This window comes from Thamnophis sirtalis, unplaced genomic scaffold (genome assembly GCF_051295495.1).
Source record: "Thamnophis sirtalis isolate CommonGarterSnake01/CBP01778 unplaced genomic scaffold, rThaSir2_p1.2 scaffold_2, whole genome shotgun sequence".
NCBI classification, from domain to species: Eukaryota; Metazoa; Chordata; class Lepidosauria; order Squamata; family Natricidae; genus Thamnophis; species Thamnophis sirtalis.
The window spans coordinates 98799153-98820476 of record NW_028261382.1 but is presented as its reverse complement, the minus strand read 5'-3'; the positions used below and the strand labels follow the sequence as shown (position 1 = coordinate 98820476).

The 21324-nt window shown below is 50.3% G+C and overlaps 1 protein-coding gene across 1 annotated transcript in view; it reads right to left on the bottom strand.

Annotated features, from left to right (window-relative positions):
- USP28 (ubiquitin specific peptidase 28) overlaps window positions 1-20852 on the bottom strand; it is a 33898-nt gene extending 13046 nt beyond the window's left edge. Inside the window, 16 exon segments of the mRNA XM_087706489.1 lie at window positions 1076-1304; window positions 2301-2371; window positions 3071-3192; window positions 3874-4035; window positions 4792-4887; window positions 5015-5142; window positions 7996-8144; window positions 9103-9179; window positions 10445-10518; window positions 10842-10979; window positions 12009-12095; window positions 13445-13607; window positions 14350-14449; window positions 15320-15422; window positions 16071-16148; window positions 20710-20852. Coding sequence (XP_087562615.1) covers window positions 1076-1304; window positions 2301-2371; window positions 3071-3192; window positions 3874-4035; window positions 4792-4887; window positions 5015-5142; window positions 7996-8144; window positions 9103-9179; window positions 10445-10518; window positions 10842-10979; window positions 12009-12095; window positions 13445-13607; window positions 14350-14449; window positions 15320-15422; window positions 16071-16148; window positions 20710-20769 — 1837 coding nt within the window. The 5' untranslated portion in view covers window positions 20770-20852.
- Between the last annotated feature and the right edge of the window lie 472 nt (window positions 20853-21324).

Sequence of the window (21324 nt, the reverse complement as noted above, 5' to 3'; positions counted from 1 at the left end):
TACAGAGAGTCAGCATATTGCCCCCAACAATCTGGGTCCTCATTTTACCCACCTCGGAAGGATGGAAGGCTGAGTCAACCCTGAGCCGGTGAGATTTGAACCGCTGACCTGCTGATCTAGCAGTAGCCTGCAGTGCTGCATTTAACCACTGCGCCACCTTGGCAGTTTTTGAGCCGTGGTGGTGCAGTGATTAGAATGCAATATTGCCAGGAGTTCAATCCTGACCCGCTCAAGGTTGACTCTCTGGGCACACGGACGGTGGCCAGCTGGTCTTCGTGGGCACTGAAGCGCTGGGAAATGGCCTGAAAACCAGCCAAAACCATCCAAAACCAAAATAGCCTGGAAAATGCCCTGAAAACTGCCTGAGAATGGCCCCCAAAATGTCCCCAAAACAGGCATGTCCCCTATAACCTTTGAAGAATCTGTTGGAAGAGGCCCAGGAGCAGGAGAGGAAAATGGGACTCGTACTCCCCAAATATCAGTAGTCGGTTGTGATTTAATATTGGCCCCGTGTTCAAGGGGTAAAGGAAAATAGGGGATACGCCTGTTTTGGGGACATTTTGGGGGCCATTCTCAGGCAGTTTTCAGGGCATTTTCCAGGCTATTTTGGTTTTGGATGGTTTTGGCTGTTTTTCAGGCCATTTCCCAGCGCTTCAGTGCCCACGAAGACCAGCTGGCCACCGTGCGTGTGCCCAGAGAGAGGGCTCTGTGTGCCACCTGCGGGACGCGTGCCATAGGTTCATCGTCACAGGCACAGACAGGGTCACCCAGTTTTCTTGGCAGCGTTTTCATTTGCCACCTCCAACTGACACGGACTGCTCACCGATGCCCACCTTTCTTCCCCTTGGAACTAAACTCCCCCCACCCCAAATACATCAAAGCAGGAGGGGGAGGGAGAGAGAGATTCTCCTGAACCTCCACTCATTTCAAATCCCCACGAAGGTCGGAGGCGCAGAAGAAGAGGCCAGGGTCCCAACCAGAGGACAAGGCAGCTCTTCTGAGGAAGCCCAGCTCATCCAGAGGCCCCCCGGGAAGAGGGACGAGGCCTCGCCAAGGACCGGGTTCAGATCCTCACCTGCTGCGAAGTGTGGCAGTTTCTTACTGACGTAAATGAGGCAATAGGCGCTGGCGTTTTTCAAGCCGCCAAAGGAGTCCCGCTCCAGTTCCTCCCAGGAGGACTCCGTCACGGCGATGTCGTTGTACTTGAGCCAGGCCCTTCGGGGCAGGTGGTAGATGTAGGCCCAGTAGTGCCCGGCGTTGGCCTGGCCTTCGTGGACCAAGACAGCATGCAAGTGATAAGGGACCTGGAAAACACCAACGCGGACACCATCGGCTCCGGGGTTTATTTTAAGAGAGGGGAAGTAACACGACCGCGGGGAGATTCGGTGAGGCAAATTCTCAGCTGTTGCGCCTGTAAGAATGACCCATTCATGTAATCAAGGCTCAGCAGAGATTCCTTTCCTGGGGCAACAACGAGGCTTTCTAGCTTGGTGACTGGGGCTGCAGAGACCATCGTGACCAGGCCAGTCGGGTCCAGAGACAGCCACCTGCGACACGCCCAACGGACCGACACTCGATGGAAGCCACTGGCCAGGCAGGACTCTTGTAACTAGCAAGGCCTTGAGGTGTGACCCTGTTGGGGACGGAAGAGCTCAAGGCAGTACGAATCCAGACCACGCCCAAGCTCCTGTTTGTTGTCTACTAAACCAGGGGTCTCCAAACTCAGCAACTGTAAGGCTTCTGGACTTCAATTCCCAGAATTCTTCAGCCTGACCGAGGAGGAATTCTGGGCGGTGGAGTTCCCCAAGTCTTAAAGTTGCCAGGTCGGAGACCTCTGTCCTAGAGAGGAGAGGCAGGAACTCTCCGGGCAAAAACAAGGATGTCCCAGCTCTCCCATCAAAATGCTCAGCCTCTGCGGCCTCCTTGGAGAGGCAGCGGGGAACCAAACCGGTACTCAGAGGTTCCACCTTGCATTTCAATGCGTGGCAAAAAACAACAACAGGAGGCAGATTTAAGTGCCTGTGCTTTTAGCTATGATTGGCATGGAATCATTTTCAAAAACAAGGTAAAATCATTGTTTGTGGGAGAATGTAGTGTTTGAATTCCCAGGGATTCCCAGATTAAATCCTAGAAATTTAATTTGACACCTCCAGGCTACTTTTATATGGAGGAACAATGGAAAGAAAAATGGAAAGAATTAATTAGGTAATAGATGACAACAAGGTTTTATTTTGGGGGAACTGGGGCCAATCCGAGGTCAGAAGCACTCACGCAACGAGGAAGAAAGGTAGACACCCTACCTGGCAGAATTGAGGGTCAGCATAGACGTAATCCATGGACTCAGAAAGCATCTGCATGGAAGCCTTCAAGCCTGTGAATCAAAGCAAAACACTAAACCAGTGTTTCTCAACCTTGGCCACTTGAAGATGTCCGGACTTCAACTCCCAGAATTCCCCAGCCAGCATTCGCTGGCTGGGGAATTCTGGGAGTTGAAGTCCCGGACATCTTCAAGTAGCCAAGGTTGAGAAACACTGCACTAAACGGTCAAGTTTTCTTAAAGAAGAGGAAACGTTTGCTTTAGCAATCTCTAAAGACGCAACTTGCGCAGCCCACATAGGAGACTTGTGAGGGGTCAGATGTCCTCAGTCGCATGTGGAAAGGCATTTTGTGGAAAAGAAGGCCAAGGACCCGTTCTCCTCCCTGGAGACAGCCTGGGGCAATGCTCATATCCAGGGGAAGGCTGGCCTTGAAATGATGGACGGATCTATGGAGGTGACCGGTGTCCTCTTGGGCCAGATAAAGTCTTGTCCTTCACCAAGGACACTTCAGCCCTCGACCCCACCATGAAAAATTGCAGAAGGCTTCGAGAGAGAGAGATCGGTCGTGGCTTCCTGATCCCGTCCCACGCGCAGAGAGAAGGGACGTTAACACTGTGACAGGGACACGGAATATCGCGCCTCGCCACCGTCTCCAGTTCAGGGAAGGGACGGAACGGAAATCAGCCCGCGGGCAAAAGGGGAAACTCTCAGGAGAAGCTCTTGAGTGAAACGTGGCGCCACCCGGCACAGACCTTCAATGTCCTGCTCAACCTCTTCCCTCCACTTCTGCAGGCAGGAAATGACCAGGCTCATCTCGTCTTCGGAGACGGGGGCTCCCGGGGGAACGGGCTCTTCCGACGTCTCCTCTGGGCCCCTGGGTGGAGGGAAAGATGTGCTCAATCGGCTCATGGGAACAGGGAGGCTTTGGGCCGGTGCTGCTAGCACTCCTCAAAAGCCAGAGGTGGCAAGGAGACGGAAACCAGGAGGGCAGCTGACCAACACGCATTTTTCTTTTTAGAGTTTCTAGGTTAGGTTAGGTTTATTGCATTTATATGCCGCCCTATTCCCGGAGGGACTCAGGGCGGCTAACAAACCCAGGGGGGCGGGGGTTAGTACGCACAAGTTAACACAACAAACAAAATACAGGGAAAAGTTTAAAAACAATCAACAGCCACACAATTCGAGCGGGGAAGGGAACTCGTCAACCCCAGGCCTGCCGGAACAGCCAGGTTTTAACGGCTTTACGGAAAGCCTGAAGGGAGGTGAGGGTCCGAATCTCCGTGGGGAGATCGTTCCAGAGGGCCGGAGCAGCCACAGAGAAGGCCCTCCTCCGACAATCGACATTGGCCTGTAGATGGAATCTGGAGGAGGCCTAATCTGTGGGATCTAACGGGTCTTTGGGAGGTAATTGGCAGCAGGCGGTCTCTCAAGTACCCAGGTCCAATACCTTACCTTCTAAACCAGCGTCCTTTCTAGGGGTCAAAATAACCGGGTTTATCATCTGATTGTTTTGATCCGGAGACGGCCATGATGGAAAGTTTGGCCCAGGTCTTACCTGCTTGGCCTGGCAGGGGTTTCCGAGGGATCTTTTGCTGCCGTAGTCTCTGCTGTCCTCGTGGTCGCTGCGGAGGACATCTTGGTCCGTGCAAACTCAAGAACGGACTGCAGCATATCCGGCAAGGGGAAGCGGTCGGAGCCAGAGCCGTATCTCAGGTACCTAATTAGGAGGAAACCATCATCAGCCCCACTTCGGAACATCCGTCTTCTCTAACTCAACTGAGCAAGGCCTTCGCTTTCAAGGGGATCAAATAGCAATAAGCACTTAAGACTTATATACTGCTTCACAGTGGCTTTGCAGCCCTCTCTAAGCGATTGACAGAGTCAGCCTCTTTCCCCCCAACAATCCGGGTCCTCATTTTACCCAACTCGGAAGGACGCAAGGCTGAGTCAACCTGGAGCCTGGCGAGGTTTGAATTCCTGGCAATGTTGCATTCTAATCACTGCGCCACCAGGGCTCAAAACTATCACATCAGTGATAAAAAGTTTATTTTCTTTTACCCCTTGAACACAGGGCCAATACTAAATCACAACCGACTACTGATATTTGGGGAGTACGAGTCCCATTTTCCTCTCCTGCTCCTGGGCCTCTTCCAACAGGTTCTTCAAAGGTTATAGGGGACAGAAGACCCTCCCTCCAGGACTGCCTCACAGAAGGAGAATTGAGGAGGGGCTGGCAGGTTGGCTCTCCTGCCTGAAGAGCCACCTGGTGTCGCTCCCTAGAACACCTGAAATGAAACTACACCGGGGGTAGGTAGAGGCTTCTAAAAAGCTTCACCACCACCGTCCCCCTCTCCAAGGACAAGCAGACCAGCTGAACATGGCAAGAAAGTGGGAAAGAGGCGCCAGCTGGTTGAGCTTCAGCTCAGGTCTCCTGCAAGGGAAAAGGCACGAGAGTTTGAGAAAGGCTGCCTACTTTTCCAACTGCTGGCGCAGGAGGGTCATCTGGTCCCTCAGTTTCCCGACCTCTTCTCTTTTCGCTTGAATCGTTTCTTTGTTGCTGTACATAAACCTAAAGGAAAGAGAGCTTTGACAGCTGCGCGCTCCCCCTTATCGCAACCCCACAATACCTTTTTTTACAGGTTTGGAAGTCTCAAGCCATAAAGCTTCCCCATCCACCCCCCACCCCACCCCCTTACCTATCCATGTAAATGACGGGCGGGAATTCTAGCTTGTTGTGAATCTTCTCCGGCTGCCCAAGGGATTGATTGAACTCGAACCGGGAAAGTTCAAAGGTCAGGACTGGGGGCAGCTTTGTAAACCAGCGCTGAAACAGACACACAACAGGTAGAGATGGATGGGTGATTCTTTCCATTAACAGTGTTCTCCATATACACGCAGGAGAAACAATAATTACTTCACGTCATACACAGAAAAAGAGAAATCAGAGTTCAGCAAATTTGATTGTATGATTTTGGTGGGGGGGAAAAAAATCAGTATCTCTCGAGATAGGAAGGCCTCCCACGAATTGCTTGCCAAGTCCCACAAAGCAGATGTACACAACTTCAATTGGTTTACAGCCGTGTTGTGAAACACGGCTGTAAACCAACTGCTCACTTTAAGACAGGTGAACTTCAAACTCCCAGAATTCCCCAGCCAGCACAGCATGTATGAGTTGAAGTCCACACATTTTAGGACGAGAAACACTGAATTAGAACCGCCTGCTGCAAATGGATGGGCCAAAACTTTTTTTTTTCCCGGAAGAGTGGGGGATCGGAAATTTTAAAGGGCAAAATTGGTGCTTCCCATTCCCACTTTCTCTCCACACCCATAGTATTTAAAAAGGTGAAAGTCCCCAGGCTCATCCGTTCTGGAGGATTGCAAAAGTGGAGAGGCCCTTTTGCAACCGGCTACATAGGTGGCTGAGCTCCAGTCCCTCAAATGCCATTTCCTGATTTTTGCAAAACCATTTCAAATTGAAGGTGGGATGAAAACAATTTCACTGCCATCCTACAAGCCCTCCTGGAAAAACCCCTGCCAAGAACTCCGGCTTTTAATAGACTCCTGTCATCTCCTGCCAGACGGGCCCAAACCTTGTGATCAAAACTGCACCACCACTACCCCCCTTGGAAGCTATTTGTAGCTACTCAGTTCTACTGGAATAGATGAGAAGGTGCTGCAGCGTTCAACTCTTCCCAATGCATTTGGGAGAAGCCTTTTAAAATGAGGCTTTGGCCTCCCCTGGCTCTTTCTTTGCACCCCTGGAGAAGAAATGAGGTTTAGTTAAAGGGGGGCCTTTAACTAAACCTGTCCAAAGAGTTTCCCAACAGGGCATTTCGTTCTGGGCCAGGGGCAGGGTGGCTGGAGCCATTCCGATCCCCCGGGATACAAGTGTGGAAGCCGAATATTCCAATTCTTCTTCCCACAGGGGAGGGCTTCTTGGGTGAAGGTCTAGGGCAGGGTTTCCCAACCTTGGCAACTTGAAGATGTCCGGACTTCAACTCCCAGAATTCCCCAGCCAGCATTCGCTGGCTGGGGAATTCTGGGAGTTGAAGTCCGGACATCTTCAAGTTGCCAAGGTTGGGAAACCCTGGTCTAGGGAGATTCTCAAGTCATCCAAGTCACGGTTGCCTCAAAGGTGGTTTTTCAAAAAAACAAAACAAAAACAAACTGGACTTCCTTGGGTTTTTTTCTTTGAAAACGTTTCGCTTCTCTTCGAAGAAGCTTCATCGGTTCTGACTGGATCAGCGGTCACCAACCGACGGTCCGTGGAACACTGAAAATTTTGGTGGACTGCAGAAAAATCTTTGCATTTTTTTTATATTACACTAAATCAGGGGTCCTCAAACTACGGCCCCTGGGCCGGATACGGCCCACCAAAGCAATTACGCCCGCTCGCTGACGGGATGGGGTCCTTCAGGCACTTAGCTTGGCTGCCTGTTTAGTAGCTCCAGCCCTTCCCTCCCTCCCTGGGAGTCCAGGCGCTTCAGCGAGCGGTGCGCAAAACTTCGCCCGAGCTCCTCAAAAGACAGAATTTACAGGCGGCCAATCTATCGCCCGGGCTGGCTACAAAGACATTCATTCTTGGCTGTACTTGAGATTCCTAGCTGCAATCGACAGCAAACCGAGGGGCTTCTCTCCGCTAACAGGCGGCCAAGCTAACTGCCTGAAGGACCCCATCCGTCACTAATTCATATTAGTGGTCCGCGGGATTTAAAATTATGAATTTAGTGGCCCCTGAGGTCCGAAAGGTTGGGGACCCCTGGACTGGATGGTGGGGGTTGGGGGGCTGGGGAGAGAGATGGAAGGATCCTGTCAGAATTAATCCTTCCATTTCCCACCACCCGTGACCCAACAAAAGCGCGCCAACAAAAGCGCGTCGCTAAAACCGCGACGTCATCAATGCGCCGACAGCAGCGCAGCCACAACAGCGCGGCGACAGAAGGGCGCTTTACAACAGCATGTCGACAGAAGGCCGATTAAAGTAAAGAACGAACATAGTCCAGTTGCCTTTTGGAAAAGCACCTTTGAGGTTTTCTTGGGTGCTTTAAAGGTTTCCCACATATTCGATCTTTGGACCACAAACAGAACTCCAATGCTTTGCTTAACATCTTCTAGGCAGATGCAGAAAGTGTGCAGCTCCTGAACTCTTCTCTTCTCTCAGCCCTGGGGACTCAAAGGAGCCTGGACTTCACCTCCCAGAATTCCTTAGCTGGCCATAGGAATCACAGGGAGCAAATTAGGATAGTCCTCAACAGATTTCCAGACTATCGGATGCAAGCAACATGATTAGGATTTATTAAGTTAAAACCAGTAGATGATTTTTGGAGAATGAAAAAATAAAGAGTGCCACACATATACTCAGAATCAAAGACAAAGTTACAAACGAGAAAAGCATACCATTAAATCAAAAACTGTAGTTTTATCCCCCGAAAATACGGAGGCCCGGGCTCTTTCCTACAAGGCAGGCTTCAACAGAAAGAAAAATATTTTTATCACACTGCTCCGCAGACACAACAAGTGAAATACAAAGGTCACACACGGCATGCCGTTAGTCATTCCACAGCGTTCCCTTAGCTCCAGCATGCTCTCGTACATCATATTCCATGTTTTCAAGTCGGTAACTGACAAGTCAGTCCTGGCTCCCTGAGAGTTGTGCGAATGCCACAACAAGGCTCACCTCTTGCGTGTAGGTCACCGCCTGCTTGGAAGGGCCCGCCTCGCTCTCCTTCTCCACCATGGCTCCTTCCAGGCATTCGTGCAAATTCTTGTAGCCGTTGACCTGCAGGGGGTACTGGCCAAAGGTCTCGATTTTGGAAAACCGCTTGCCTAAATAGGGGAGGGGGCCCGTCAATTTAAGAAAAACAAATGGCATTTAGATCCTAAAAAGTTGGCTTCTATGTATCCGAATGTACAGCCTAAATGTTGGAGGTGTGGTTCTCTCGATGCTACATATTATCATATATGGTGGACCTGCCAAAAGGTTAAGGCATTTTGGATAAAAATATGGTGGGTCATGCAAAATGTTTTTAAAAGAAGGATAAAGTTTAGTCCTCAGTTATTTTTACTAGGTATATGTACTGACTTTACAGTGGTAGAGACCAATTTGATTCTGCACCTGATAACTGCAGCAAGACTGTTGGTGGCGCAATATTGGAAGAAGGAAGACTTGCCTACAACTCAAGAATGGACATTGAAAGTTACAAACTTAGCCGAGACGGCTAAAATATCGGCATATCTCAAAGATCACTCAAATGAGAGATATAAACGAGACTGGAAAAAATGGATTGACTATATACAAAATAAATACGGGACTAAGAAATTCCAGTTAGCCTATGCTTAAGATCAGAAATGATTTAAACTGTTAAAAGTCAGTTCAGTAAGAAGAAGCTAAGGTCAATCTAGAATGTCATTAATTTCTTTATTTCTTTTTTCTCAATAGATTTTAGACTGTGTTAGTTAAAAATCCATACCGTGTACGGGTTCTGGAAAGTCGGGGGGGGGGGGGGAAGGAGGAGGGGGGGTAGGGGGGGTGGAGGGAGGGAGGGGTACACACAACAACAAAAAAATTGTACTTCAATGTCTTAATGATTGACAAATGATGACATATTTGTGTTTTTTTTAAAGAAAAATAAAAAAAAGTTCTGTTCAAAAAAAAAAAAAATTAAGGAAAACAAAACCAAATCCCAAACAGATTGTCCTTTTAAGTGGGGGGGGGAACCCCAGAGGAGGCAGCAAAAGCGCCGCGAGGCCGTCTGTGCCAACTTCCCAAGGTCTTCCCACTGACCTTCGTGAAAGCCTTCCGTCAGGAACGTCCCATAAAAAAGCTGCACCATGGGATTCTCCGATCTGTCCCGGGGATCCCTGTGGCAGGAGGAGAAAGCAAGGGAGCGTGAATCGGGTACGGAATGGGGTATTCCTAGTCGAATGAAAAGAAGGACTAGGGGGAGACAGGATAGCGGCGGTCCCAATGTTTGAGGGGCTGCCATGAGGAAGAATTGGGGGGGGGGGGGTTCAGACTCTTCTCACCAGCCGAGGGGACTCACCTTGAAGGCAAGAAAAGAAACAGTGGATGGAAATTAATCAGGGGGAGAAGCAACCTGGGAATTAAAGAGAAACTTCCTAATAGAAGCTGTGGGTTTCACTGGAGGCTTTCAAGGAGAGACCACTTGTCTGGAATGGTAGAAGGTCTCCTGGCTGAGCAGGGGGTTGGATTAGATACAGAGTTTTTCAACCTTGTCAACTTGAAGATGTCTGGACTTCAACTCCCAGAATTCCCCAGCCAGCATTCGCTGGCTGGGGAATTCTGGGAGTTGAAGTCCAGACATCTTCAAGTTGACAAGGTTGAAAAACACTGGATTAGAAGACCTCCAAGGAAGAATAACTCTGTTGTTCTGAGACCAAACTCACTTTTTTTCTAAAAAACAGACTGAGGAGGCTAAGGCCAAGGCAATTTGTCTAGAAGCTAAGCAATGCACATTTATTTATTTGCAAAATATTCATTCAAAACATTCCCCGTGTTTTGGCCTTCAAGGAATTCATCTACTTCTCCCCAAGCTCGGAGGGCAGATGGGAGCTCAGGCTGCAATGCCCCCTCCCTTCTAAGAGCCCCCCCATTTCTAGTGTAGCCCTCACAGAGGAGCAGATTAGAGCCCTTCTCCTCACACTTGGTCTTCCTGTAGGCGGAGAGCCGCCAGCTACAACCAGGAATTCAGCCCAGAACTCAAACCGTTCCTGAAGAGCCACAAGTGATGGGATGTTGTGGGTTGATTCCCTCGCATGTACAGTGCCTGGTCATAGTGAGCTGGGGTGGGGGTGGGGGGAACCTGAGACCACGGGAATTTTAAGAGGTCGTTTGGTTACAAGCCAACTGTATTGGAGTTCCTGATCCTTTAACTCAGGTGCTCGGAACAGGCCAAGTTCCTTGAAGTCAGAAATATACTCTGACTTCATTCAGGATGGCTCACGTGCCCAGCCAGCCCCAGACCTGCCTGTAGCACACAGAGAGAGAATCACACCATCCTACAAAGGGGGGCAGGCGGGAAACAGGCATTGGGGTTGTTGTTTTTTAAATCTCCGTGGCAAATTCTGGCAACTGGGCAGCTTCTCTGAAGCTCCTTTAGACTCACTCGGCCTCCACCGTCAGTTGGAAAGCATCTTCCAGCCAATCCAGGAGTTTGTGGGTGAACTCGCTGACATCTTGCTAAAAAAAAAAGGAGACAGAGGGAGCAGCTAAGGTTAGTTTTGCTTACCCTGAAGAGTTTTCTCCACTCTTTTCATAGAACTTTGGGCGTCTTCCATTTTTAATTTTGAAATTACATTTTAACGTTTCTGCAATTTAGAACTGCCTTCAAATTAAACCTCTCTGCCGGCTGGGGAACTTTGGGCCCACATCTTAAAGCCAGCCAGGCTGAGAAACACAGCTGGTACACAGCGTAGTCCAAAGTAGAGACCGCCCTTGCCAGTGGGATCCTGGGCCAAGTGGCAGCCCAGGGATCTGGGAAGACCCCAAGGGTGCCTTCTCACCTGTTGCTCCTCGGGAGACCTGAACGCCCCTTTGAGAAGTTCAAGGGCGGTTGTTGGGTCTACAAATTTGCGACGTGTCCCCAGCATTAAAGCAAAGAGATATTGGAGTTCCTGCATGAACGCGATGTTCCTTTTCTCCTGCAAAACAAGAAGAGGCGTAATTTTAAAAAAAACCAATTAAACAACAGGCCAAGAAAGGGTCACTTGGATCAGCAAAGTGTGGTCAGTTCACATTCAGAAGTTATATTTGCTGGAGTGATGGGTGGCGCACAATTCGTACAACTCGGACTCCATTTACAAACCATCTAAAGCCAAAACTAACTAGGGCACATTGTGGCTTGGAATATTGCATGGATTCATTCCAGACAGGATTCCCCCAACAAAGGGCTGGCTTTGCAGCCAAGAGGGGAGGAAAGAGATTTGCATCACTTCTTCCAAATTCACCACCGGCAAAAAGTTCTAGTGAAAGCCTTCAATGGGGTGGTCAGCAACCCCAGCATCATCTCTCCCTAGATCAGAGTTCGTGATCACACATGAGCCAAGGTGGCACGGTGGTTAAATGCAGCACTGCAGGCTGACTGCTAGATCAGCAGTTCAGCGGTTCAAATCTCACCGGCTCAGGGTTGACTCAGCCTTCCATCCTTCCGAGGTGGGTAAAATGAGGACCCGGATTGTTGTTGGGGGCAATATGCTGACTCTCTGTAAACCGCTTAGAGAGGGCTGAAAGGCCTATGAAGCGGTATATAAGTCTACTGTTATTATTGTTATTATTATTATTGCCACCTGTCTGTTTTTAGGTATTTGGGGTCATTCAATCAAAAGTTAAGGGTAAGGGGTTAAAAGGAGCCCAAACAATTAGCATCGATATTCTAACATTTAGGACCCTTAAGAGGCCCAGACTCAGGTGACAGCCAAGAAGACTGAAAAGGTTCCAAACTTGCTAGAGAAAACTAAAATTGGGGAAATTCAGCATAGCATGGAATCACAGCTTTGTGTTCTAGATTCTGAACATGGGGGAGTCCTTAAAATTTCTGGAGAAATCAGAAACTCTCCTTCCTCTTTTAACTGTCTCCCACCCTTGCAGGTTGTCAAGTATTCGGCCAGCCCTGTTGTGCCAGCGTGGCTCGGGAAGACGAATCCCCCTCCCGCCACCCAGGAGTCACTTACACTTCGGCTGCGGCAGCTGTCCAGGACGGCTTCGGGCAGGGAATAGTTCAGGACCAGGTGCCGGACTTCTGGCAGCTGGAAGAGAGACTGAGAGCACCCCTGGAATTAACCTCCCGCTCAATCAGGGACCGTCTGTATCCGTGATAGGGAGCCGATGGCATGCGTGCCACGGGTGGCACACGGAGCCTGTTGTCAGGGCACGCGAGGCATTGCCCTGTCAGCTGGCCAAGCTGACTTCGGCCTTCTTTTGAGACCATTTTTCCTTGAAGCCTCCGGAGTGGGGGAAAACCGGCCGTACGGGCAAACCGGAAGTCCATTCCCGAACTTCCGGTTTGTCCATAGGACCGGGTTTTTTTGCACTCCGGAGGCCCGAAGCCTCTGGAGGGCCTCCGGGAGGGAGTGGGGGAAGCTGTTTTCGCCCTCCCAAGGCTCCTATAAAGCCTCTGGAGCAGTGTTTCTCAACCTTGGCAACTTGAAGATGTCCGGACTTCAACTCCCAGAATTCCCCAGCCAGCATTCGCTGGCTGGGGAATTCTGGGAGTTGGAGTCCGGACATCTTCAAGTTGCCAAGGTTGAGAAACACTGCTCTGGAGCCTACGGAGGGCGAAAAAAAGCACACAAAAAATGGAGGGGGGAGCACTGGTCATGCGTGCATGTACGCTGGGGTCATACATAGCATTATGGGTGTGGCACACCCGCACAAGACCCCCCCCTGCACTCCCCCAGCTTTTGGCACGTGAGCCAAAAAAGGTTCACCATCACTGGTGTATATAATATTCATATAAGTCTATATAATACTCATCACTCCCCGTGGAGATTCGAACCCTCACCACCCTCCAGGCCTTCCGCAAAGCCCTTAAAACCTGGCTGTTCCGACAGGCTTGGGGCTAAAGAGCTGTTGCCCCCGTCTCGAATGGTATGACTGTTGTGTGTTTTTAAATTATGCATTGTTATGTTTTGTTTTATTTTTTGTCTGTACCCCCCCTTCCCTGATTTGAATTGTGAGCCGCCCTGAGTCCCCTTCGGGGGGAAAGGGCGGCATATAAATACAATAAAATCAATCAATCAATCAATCAAAGAGGACTTCACCTAAAGAGAGGCTAGGGGTGGCCACAGCCACCTGCCAACAGGTAAGTGCCATCTTCCCCATCCTCCCACAGGCTCCATTAGGTAAGTGAAATCCCAGCCCAGGAAGAGAAGGCAGGCAGGGGGAAGCCTGAACTCATTAGCTCTTACATCGAGGGAAGTAAAAGAAAAAAAAAGTGGTTGATTGGAGAAGTGGTGCTTAATCTCAGCCACTTTTAACAAGGGTGGACTTCAACTCCCAGAACTCCACAGCCAACTAACATCCACTCGTCTTAAAGCGGCTGAGCCAGAGTTTGAGGGAGCCTCGACGCCGGCAGAGACCCCAGAGAAGTCCCAGCACCCCGAATTACCTGTATGACTGCGCTGAACCAGCAGGTGTTCCCAATGTTCTTCATCCCAACCGGCCACCCGCTGACCCTCCTCCAGTCCCGCTGAGTGGTGTTCTCTCCCCAAACTTCACAGCGTTTCCTTTTGGGACGGTTTTTGTTTTCGGCTGCACCGGGCTCGTGGGCTCTGCCAGAAAGACAAACAGCAGCCGCTGCAAGGAGGTCTTTCTTTGGCCAGAAGCAACTGGCCCCTTCACTACTCCTTCATTACCTCCACTAGGCCAATAAGATCCCATAGATTAGGCCTCCTCCGAATCCCATCAGCCGGTCAATGCCGACTGGCGACTACCCAGAGGAGAGCCTTCTCTGTGGCTGCTCCGACCCTTTGGAACGAACTCCCCTTGGAGATTCGAACCCTCACCACCCTCCAGGCCTTCCGCACAGCCCTTAAAACCTGGCTGTCCCGACAGGCCTGGGGCTAAAGACTCCAACCCCACCCGAATAGTACGACTGTTGCGCTTTTTAACGATGTATTGTCTTCATGTTTGTAACTTGTTTGTCCTTCCCTCCCCTTGAATTGTGAGCCGCCCTGAGTCCCCTCAGGGAAAAGGGCGGCATACAAATAAAGTAATCCAATAATCCAATCCAATCCTCTCTGGGGCTCTTGAGGATGCCCTACAGAACACACAGTCCCCAAGGGGATAATGGCCATCCCTCTTTCAGTGGACGTTAGCCCTCAAAGAAAGCCTATTCTGCTAGGGACGCAGGCTATGCCGGTCAGCTGGACGTTTCCTGAAAACGGGAAAACTCGGATCGGAATAGATTTGGCCCCGTGTTTCTCCTGTTGGGGTTGGGGCATTGCAAACACAGCAGGAGCCTGGGAGGTTTTCCAATGGCGACAATGCAGAACAAATACAACAACGACATACGCGTTCGTGGGTGCAGCAAAATCCTTCTTTGAGAAATCTTGGCTGCCAGAAGAAAGCGGTTCCTGAATATCGCCATGATCTTGGGGGGCTTCATTCTGAGCTGGAAATTAAGATAACAGCCACTATGAGTTACTAGGTAAAAGTTTCCCTCGCACATATGTGCTAGTCGTTCCCGACTCTAGGGGGCGGTGCTCATCTCCGTTTCAAAGCCGAAGAACCAGCGCTGTCCATGGTCATGTGGCTGGCATGACTCAATGCCAAAGGTGCACAAAGCGCTGTTCCCTTCCCACCAAAGGTGGTCCCTATTTTTCTACTTGCATTTTTATGTGCTTTCGAACTGCTAGGTGGGCAGAAGCTGGGACAAGTCACGGGAGCTCACTCTGTTATGCGGCGCGAGGGATTCGAACCGCCAAACTATCTGATCGACAAACTCAGCATCTTAGCCACTGTGTTCCTTTAGTTACGAGAAGCCCAAGTGCGCTTCCCATTTCACAGCAATGTTCCCACCCAGAGAGGCACATAAAGATCGGGATGCATCTTGTGTATTTTAATTATATGTATTGTGTTTGTATCCCCTTTCCCCTTCTGAGTTGTTCGCCGCCCTGAGTCCCTCCCGGAGAAGGGCGGCATACAAATAAATTAAAACTTAAATCTTAAATCATGGGGCCTTTGGGAATCTGACATCTTACTTCCTTGGCTCTTCACCCCATCCTCCCCTCACCCCACCACAAGTGACTCAACGCAGCCTACTCGTGATGATGGAGATTTCTGAGAACTGCTCTTCCACTACATCTAATGGGGGCTTAGCAAGAGCGCTGAAGGCCCTCCCTGGTCTCTGCTTCTATTTATAAAGGCTCCGTCCCAGAGGGACAGAATCGGCTGGGTAGGTTTTCAGAGCCGGCCTTCCTTGGAAGACTCAATGCTGGATGGATGGGGGGGAAAGTCTATGAGGGAGAAAGCGAGGGCTTACTTTCCCTTCCCTCCGCGTCGGAAGCGGCGGCGTCTCCCTCGGACTCTCGGTCGCTGACTTCGGTCAGGAAGCCCACCGCCTGCATTAGGTTCCCATCTGCAGCCTGGGGAGAAACAAAGATGGCAGGAGAGGACGCCATTCTGCTGCTTAAAAGTTTGGCAACTTTTAAGATGCGTGGACGTCAACTCCCAGGATTCCCCAGCCAGCAGAGCTGGCTGGGGAATCCTGGGAGTTGAAGTCCACACATCTTAAAGGTGAAGTGCACATATATTAAGCTGCCACGGTTGAGAAACACTGCTCTAGGGGTTTTTTCTTTTCTTAAACTTCCCCTCCTGTTAATGGCTATCTTTAAGGAAGAACAAAAGGGACATTTAAAATTGGGACGCTCGGTTTCATATCCCAGGCTGGAGCAGCCGGTGCACCCCCTAGACCAGAGGGCACTGGCTGCGAATCCCAGGGGGAAGAGTGGGAGCAGAGGAGAGCTGCGTCTTGGGCAGGGAATGTGGACAGCTGTCCAAATGCCATGGTTGGGAACAACCACTCCGGGAGAACGGGGGGGGGGTTGGATTTCAAGGGCCAAAACAAGCAGAGAAGCAGCTGGAAACAGAGCGGACGGCAATGCCATGGTGGCAGGGAGGTCCTGCCTTCCAGAGCCTACATTAAAGGCCTGGGCCACAGTCCTAATTTCAAGGCAGACGCGCCCTGAACGGGGAGCAGGTTAAGGAGCCCATTTCAGCCGAGGGGGACTCACCTTCAGTGCCGCCTGGAGGAACTGCGGATTGTGGATGCCCGTGATTTCTTTCAGCTGGCTTAGGAGCAAACTGCAGGCCTGGGTTAAAGTGGCACAGAGAAGGTGTTATCAGAAAGGGAAGAGGGCAAGGCCTACTGTAACGAAGCCAAGGAAACACGAAAGCACTTAAAAAATAAAAAGGTTGGTAGGCTTTTCCAAGTGCCAATGGGCCAAACAAGGCTTTTCATTTATTTAATTCCAAGCCACTCACAACAGCAACCAGTTTAAAACAAATAAAATGTTTATTTTTTTAAAAAAACCAAATAATTATCTCCTCAAATTATTCCAGTTCTGGCCAGTTTGAAAGTAGCCTTTTTCTGTATTGCATTTAAGCTCCTGAAGTTCTGACTTTAAGCTTAAATTTGGCTGATCCCTTAAAACCACGCTTATAACGATATGCCTCTTACTTCATGTATCCTGGTGTGTGTTATCTTCTCCCGAGTGTTATAGCGTAAGCAGAAACACCCATTTGTGAATGTAATTGTTCAGAAACTGTAAAAATTCAGGTGAAAACGGTTTGCACTCCTTTAATTAATAAAATGAATGTGGAATTGACAAAAAACAACAACAAATAAAATGGCCCCACTTTATACAGGAGAAGACACCAGACGTCTGGCCCTATCAACTTTGCATCTGGACTGCTGGTGTTGTCAGGAATGTGATCACTTTCAATCAGCAGGTGTCCCTATTCTTGTGGCACTGCCAGCCCACAGCCAAAGGCCCCCGCAAAAGGAAGGCAAGTGCCATAAAGATGGGTTAAATAAAGAAATAAGCCCTTTCTCTGTTTTGGGGAGATCTTCCTAGTCTGACACGCTTGGCTTGGCTAAAAATAATTCTACGATGAATGTTTTGAGCCTCCTTCCTCCACAGCAGTGTTTCTCAACCTTGGCAACTTGAAGATGTCTGGACATCAACTCCCAGAATCCCCCAGCCAGCGAACGCTGGCTGGGGAATTCTGGGAGTTGAAGTCCAGACATCTTCAAGTTGCCAAGGTTGAGAAACACTGCATTAGATCAAGAGTCTCTAAACTTGGGAACTTTCCAATGTGGACTTCAACTCCCAGCATGGTTGGCTGGGGAATTCTGGGAGTTGAAGTCCAGACATCTTCAAGTTGCCAAGGTTGGGAAACACTGCTCTACAGGGAAATCCCAGCATCCCAACTGAGATGGCTACTGAGCTTCAGAAAGCCAAAACACGCAACCTGAGCATCTTTTCAAGGCCAACGAGCGTTCATAAAACAAACATCCTCCCTTTTCTTTCTGAAAGGCAAGTTAGAACTTTTATTATTCGGAAGGGAAAAGAATGCGAGCAAAAAAACCAGCCCAGTGGCCTCTTTCTCCCCAAATCCGGGAGCCGAGCATTTATTCTGCCAGCAGATGCTCCGTAGACAGGCATTACAAGGAGCCCAAAGAATGCGCAGGGCTTTGGGGAGAAGCTATTTTAAGCCGGCTGCGCATGCCATCGCGGCTGGTCACTTCTCATTTACAACGAGGTGTCAGAGATACGCAGCGCTCTGAAAAGGGCGCTCCAATCAGCAACGCTGGCCTTTGCACAAACCAGTTTAAAGGGAAATGTGAAGAGGTACCGGGAAACAGACCAGGGTTTAGGGGGTAATGGCAGAACAGCCTCCAATGGGCCAAATTCCAGATTACATGTCAAACAGACCCTAAATTCTTGTTCGGCTTGTGCCGAAGCTTAAAAAAAGAAATGAGCAACCAATTCTGTTACTTTCCAAGGTGTCATTAGAGAAAAAAACACAGAGAAAATTGATGCTCGGCCTACCACCATCATTATGCCTACATCAGTGTTTCTCAACCTTGGCAACTTGAAGATGTCCGGACTTCAACTCCCAGAAATTCCCCAGCCAGCATTCGCTGGCTGGGGAATTCTGGGAGTTGAAGTCCGGACATCTTCAAGTTGCCAAGGTTGAGAAACACTGTCCTAGACACTTCCCCATCTTCAAGTTGCCAAGGTTGAGAAACACTGTCCTACATAGTTGCAAAAATCTTATCTTTAGAGAACAGGGATATTCAAAAAACAAAGGCTCGAAAAGCATCCCAACAAACACAGCAGTGAGGATCCTCTAGCTAACAAGTTACTTGTGCTATTAAGAAATTTTGTAACCAATTTCCTGCAGTGCAATTTTCATGTTTTCAACATCTGAAGAACTCTTTATCTTCAGAGTGTTGTATCGTATTTTCAGAGCATGGTGATTATCCCAAGAATTCCTTGGAAGTAAACGATGAGGCGACTCAAATAAAATCTACAAGCAAAAATAGCTAATTATACCCAGCAGTAAGAGGACAATTGGACAGAGTGGGTGATACCAAGTTCAGCTAAAATTGTACTTCTCCAGGGAGTGATACAATTTGCAATTTTAAGCTGGCCCTGGAACTCCAGGAGGAATCTGGTTAAGGACCCACAAGGAGGATTATTTTAGTTTAGGTTTGGTTTATTTGTATGCCACCCTTCTCCAGGAGGGACTCAGAACGGCGAACAACTCAAAGGGGAAATTTTGTTATCCTACCCCCAATATTAACACCCCGTCAGCTTTTAGTTATTTAAATGTTACAAAATGCAATAGGGGTGCAATATAAATTACTGGCTTTGATATTGTTTTGGAGACCCGTTTCTATAAGACTAGGAAAAAAACCATCATCCTGCAGAGGCACCAGGGATTGGCCATTTGTCAGAAATGGATGTAAGGTTTCCTGCTTGGGCAGGGGTTGGACTAGATGATCTACAAGGTCCCAACTCTGTTAATCTGTAAAAATTTAGAGTTCTCTCTGGTCCTTTGGAAATAATCATTTATCGTTAGAAGACGCAACCACCCTATGGGTAGCTTGCTTCCTGCTTTTTTTGGTCAATTTTAAGTCAATTTAAAACTTCAAAAGTTATTATTCTAATATTTTAAGGCTTCATCTTGTGGCTTTTGTTGTAAAAGGCCCAGAGTTATCTCTAGGCGAGAGGAGCAGCATACACATTAAATAAATTGTAACGAGATTTGATTAAATTCAGCATAGCATCCGTACGAAATGCGTCCAATCCCCTTTAAAATGCTACTCCCCATTTTTGGAACCCTGCAACTCAATAACAAAACTGATAAAACTGCATTCCAAAACAGGTCACAGCAGCTCCCTCATCCGCAACTCCAATTTTTGATTTTTGATTTTATTGGAAATTTATATGCCGCCCTTTTCCCTGAGGGGACTCAGGGCGGCTTACAACAATAAGGGAAGGGAAACTCCAATGTGGCGGCTCTGTAACTTGGTCCACCAGGATGAGCCCAGGAGGATCTGTTTGTTTTCATCCCCCAAAAGCATTGCGATGTCGCTTAGAAACACAGAAGAAAATAGCAAATCCATCCTTCTTAAGACGCCCAGAGAGACATTTCGAGAGGGCAGGGATCAAAAAAAGGGGCTTGTGAAACCAGGCTGGGCAGCAACCGAGTGGTCAACGCCTGGAATGCTCTACCCCACTCCGTTGTTACATCCTCAAAGCCCCCACAGCCTCAACCTCAAACTGTCCACCGTGGACCTCACCCCATTCCTAAAAGGTCCGTAAAGGGGGCCTGCATAAGCGCACCAGCGTGCCTACCGTCCCCTGTCCTATGGTCCCCATTGATATGTACCCATTTCATGTGTTCACGGCCATGTTCTACTTATTTATATCCATCCATCTGTACCCATCTCATGCAAAAATGACCACATCTATGCGAATACCTGTTGTCTTGCACATGTTGACAAATAAATAAAATAAAATAAACCGGTGATTGGGGGGGGGGTGTCACCAAAGGGGCCCAAAGTATCCTAGAGGGGGGGGTCTTATTGTAAGAGGAGGAGTCTCCAATCTGTTTGAGCAGGGGGGGGTCTCCCAAGGGGTTCTTCAGGTGAGCCCCCTCCCTGGCCTTCATGTGCTCCCCCACACAAGAGAAGGGTCCCTGGGGTGTGTGTGATTGGGGTGTCACCAAAGGGGCCCAGAGTGAAAGTTATCCTAGAGGGGGGGGGGTCTTATTTGAAGAGGAGGGGTATCCAGCCTGTCTTAAGGGAGGGGCGCTGCAGGTGAGCCCCCTTCCCAACCTTCAGGTGCTCCCACCCCCAAAGTGGTCCCGGGGGGGGGCTGCTGCTTTAGGGGAAGGCCCAGCAGAGAGAGACCCCTCCCCATGAAAGAAAGACGGGGGGGGGAGGCTTCTGGCCTAGGGGAGGAGGGGAGGCCCTCATGTGCTCCCCCACACAAGAGAAGGGTCCCTGGGGTGTGTGTGATTGGGGTGTCACCAAAGGGGCCCAGAGTGCAAGTTACCCTAGAGGGGGGGTCTTATTTGAAGAGGAGGGGTATCCAGCGTGTTTGAGCAGGGGGTCCTAAGGGAGGGGCGCTGCAGGTGAGCCCCCTTCCCAACCTTCAGGTGCTCCCACCCCCAAAGTGGTCCCGGGGGGGGGGCTGCTGCTTTAGGGGAAGGCCCAGCAGAGAGAGACCCCTCCCCATGAAAGAAAGACCCGGGGGGGGAGGCTTGCGGCCTAGGGGAGGAGGGGAGGCGCCCTCCCGGCCCACCTGGCGGGGTTGTTGTGGGGAGGGTCGCCCGGGGGGGTCGCTGCTGCCTCACCTGCGCCGCCCCGCCGGCCGCCCGCTCCTCCTGTCCCTGCTGCTGCAGCTCGGCCGTCATCCTCCTCCTCCTCCTCCGGCCCTTCGACCACCGGACAGCCCGCTGGACGCCAGGCGAGCGAGAGGGGGTGTCGGGGGGGGGGAGGGGAGCGGCGGCTCCGCCCCTTTAACGGACGCCCACCGGCCCCGCCCTCCCGCGAGCCAAAAAAAGGGCGCCCGCGCCGATTGGCCCGAGCCGGCCGCGCCCCCTTCGCCGGCCCCGCCCTGGCGGAGGCTCTTCCCGTCGCCGCCCCCCGCGACTTGCAGGGCCCTCCGCCCACCGCCGTTCCTTCAGGCGGTGCAGCCGCCCCCCGAAAGGCGCCGCGCGCGTCCAGCCACTCGAGGGCGCCGGCGGGTCGAGGGGAAGTCAGGTGACCGCGGTGGGCGGGGCCCTCCGTAGCGCGGGAAAACTGGGGGCTCCGAAAGCCAATCAATAGCCGGGGGGGCGTGGCCCGTTGAGAGAAAGGCACGCGCGCTCCTCCCCCGCCTCTCCCCCTCCCCTTTCGCAGGCCGAAGTGCAACCGGTGGAGAGCGCCGCTTGGATCTTTTTCTTCTCCTCTTTTTCCACTTTTTCCAC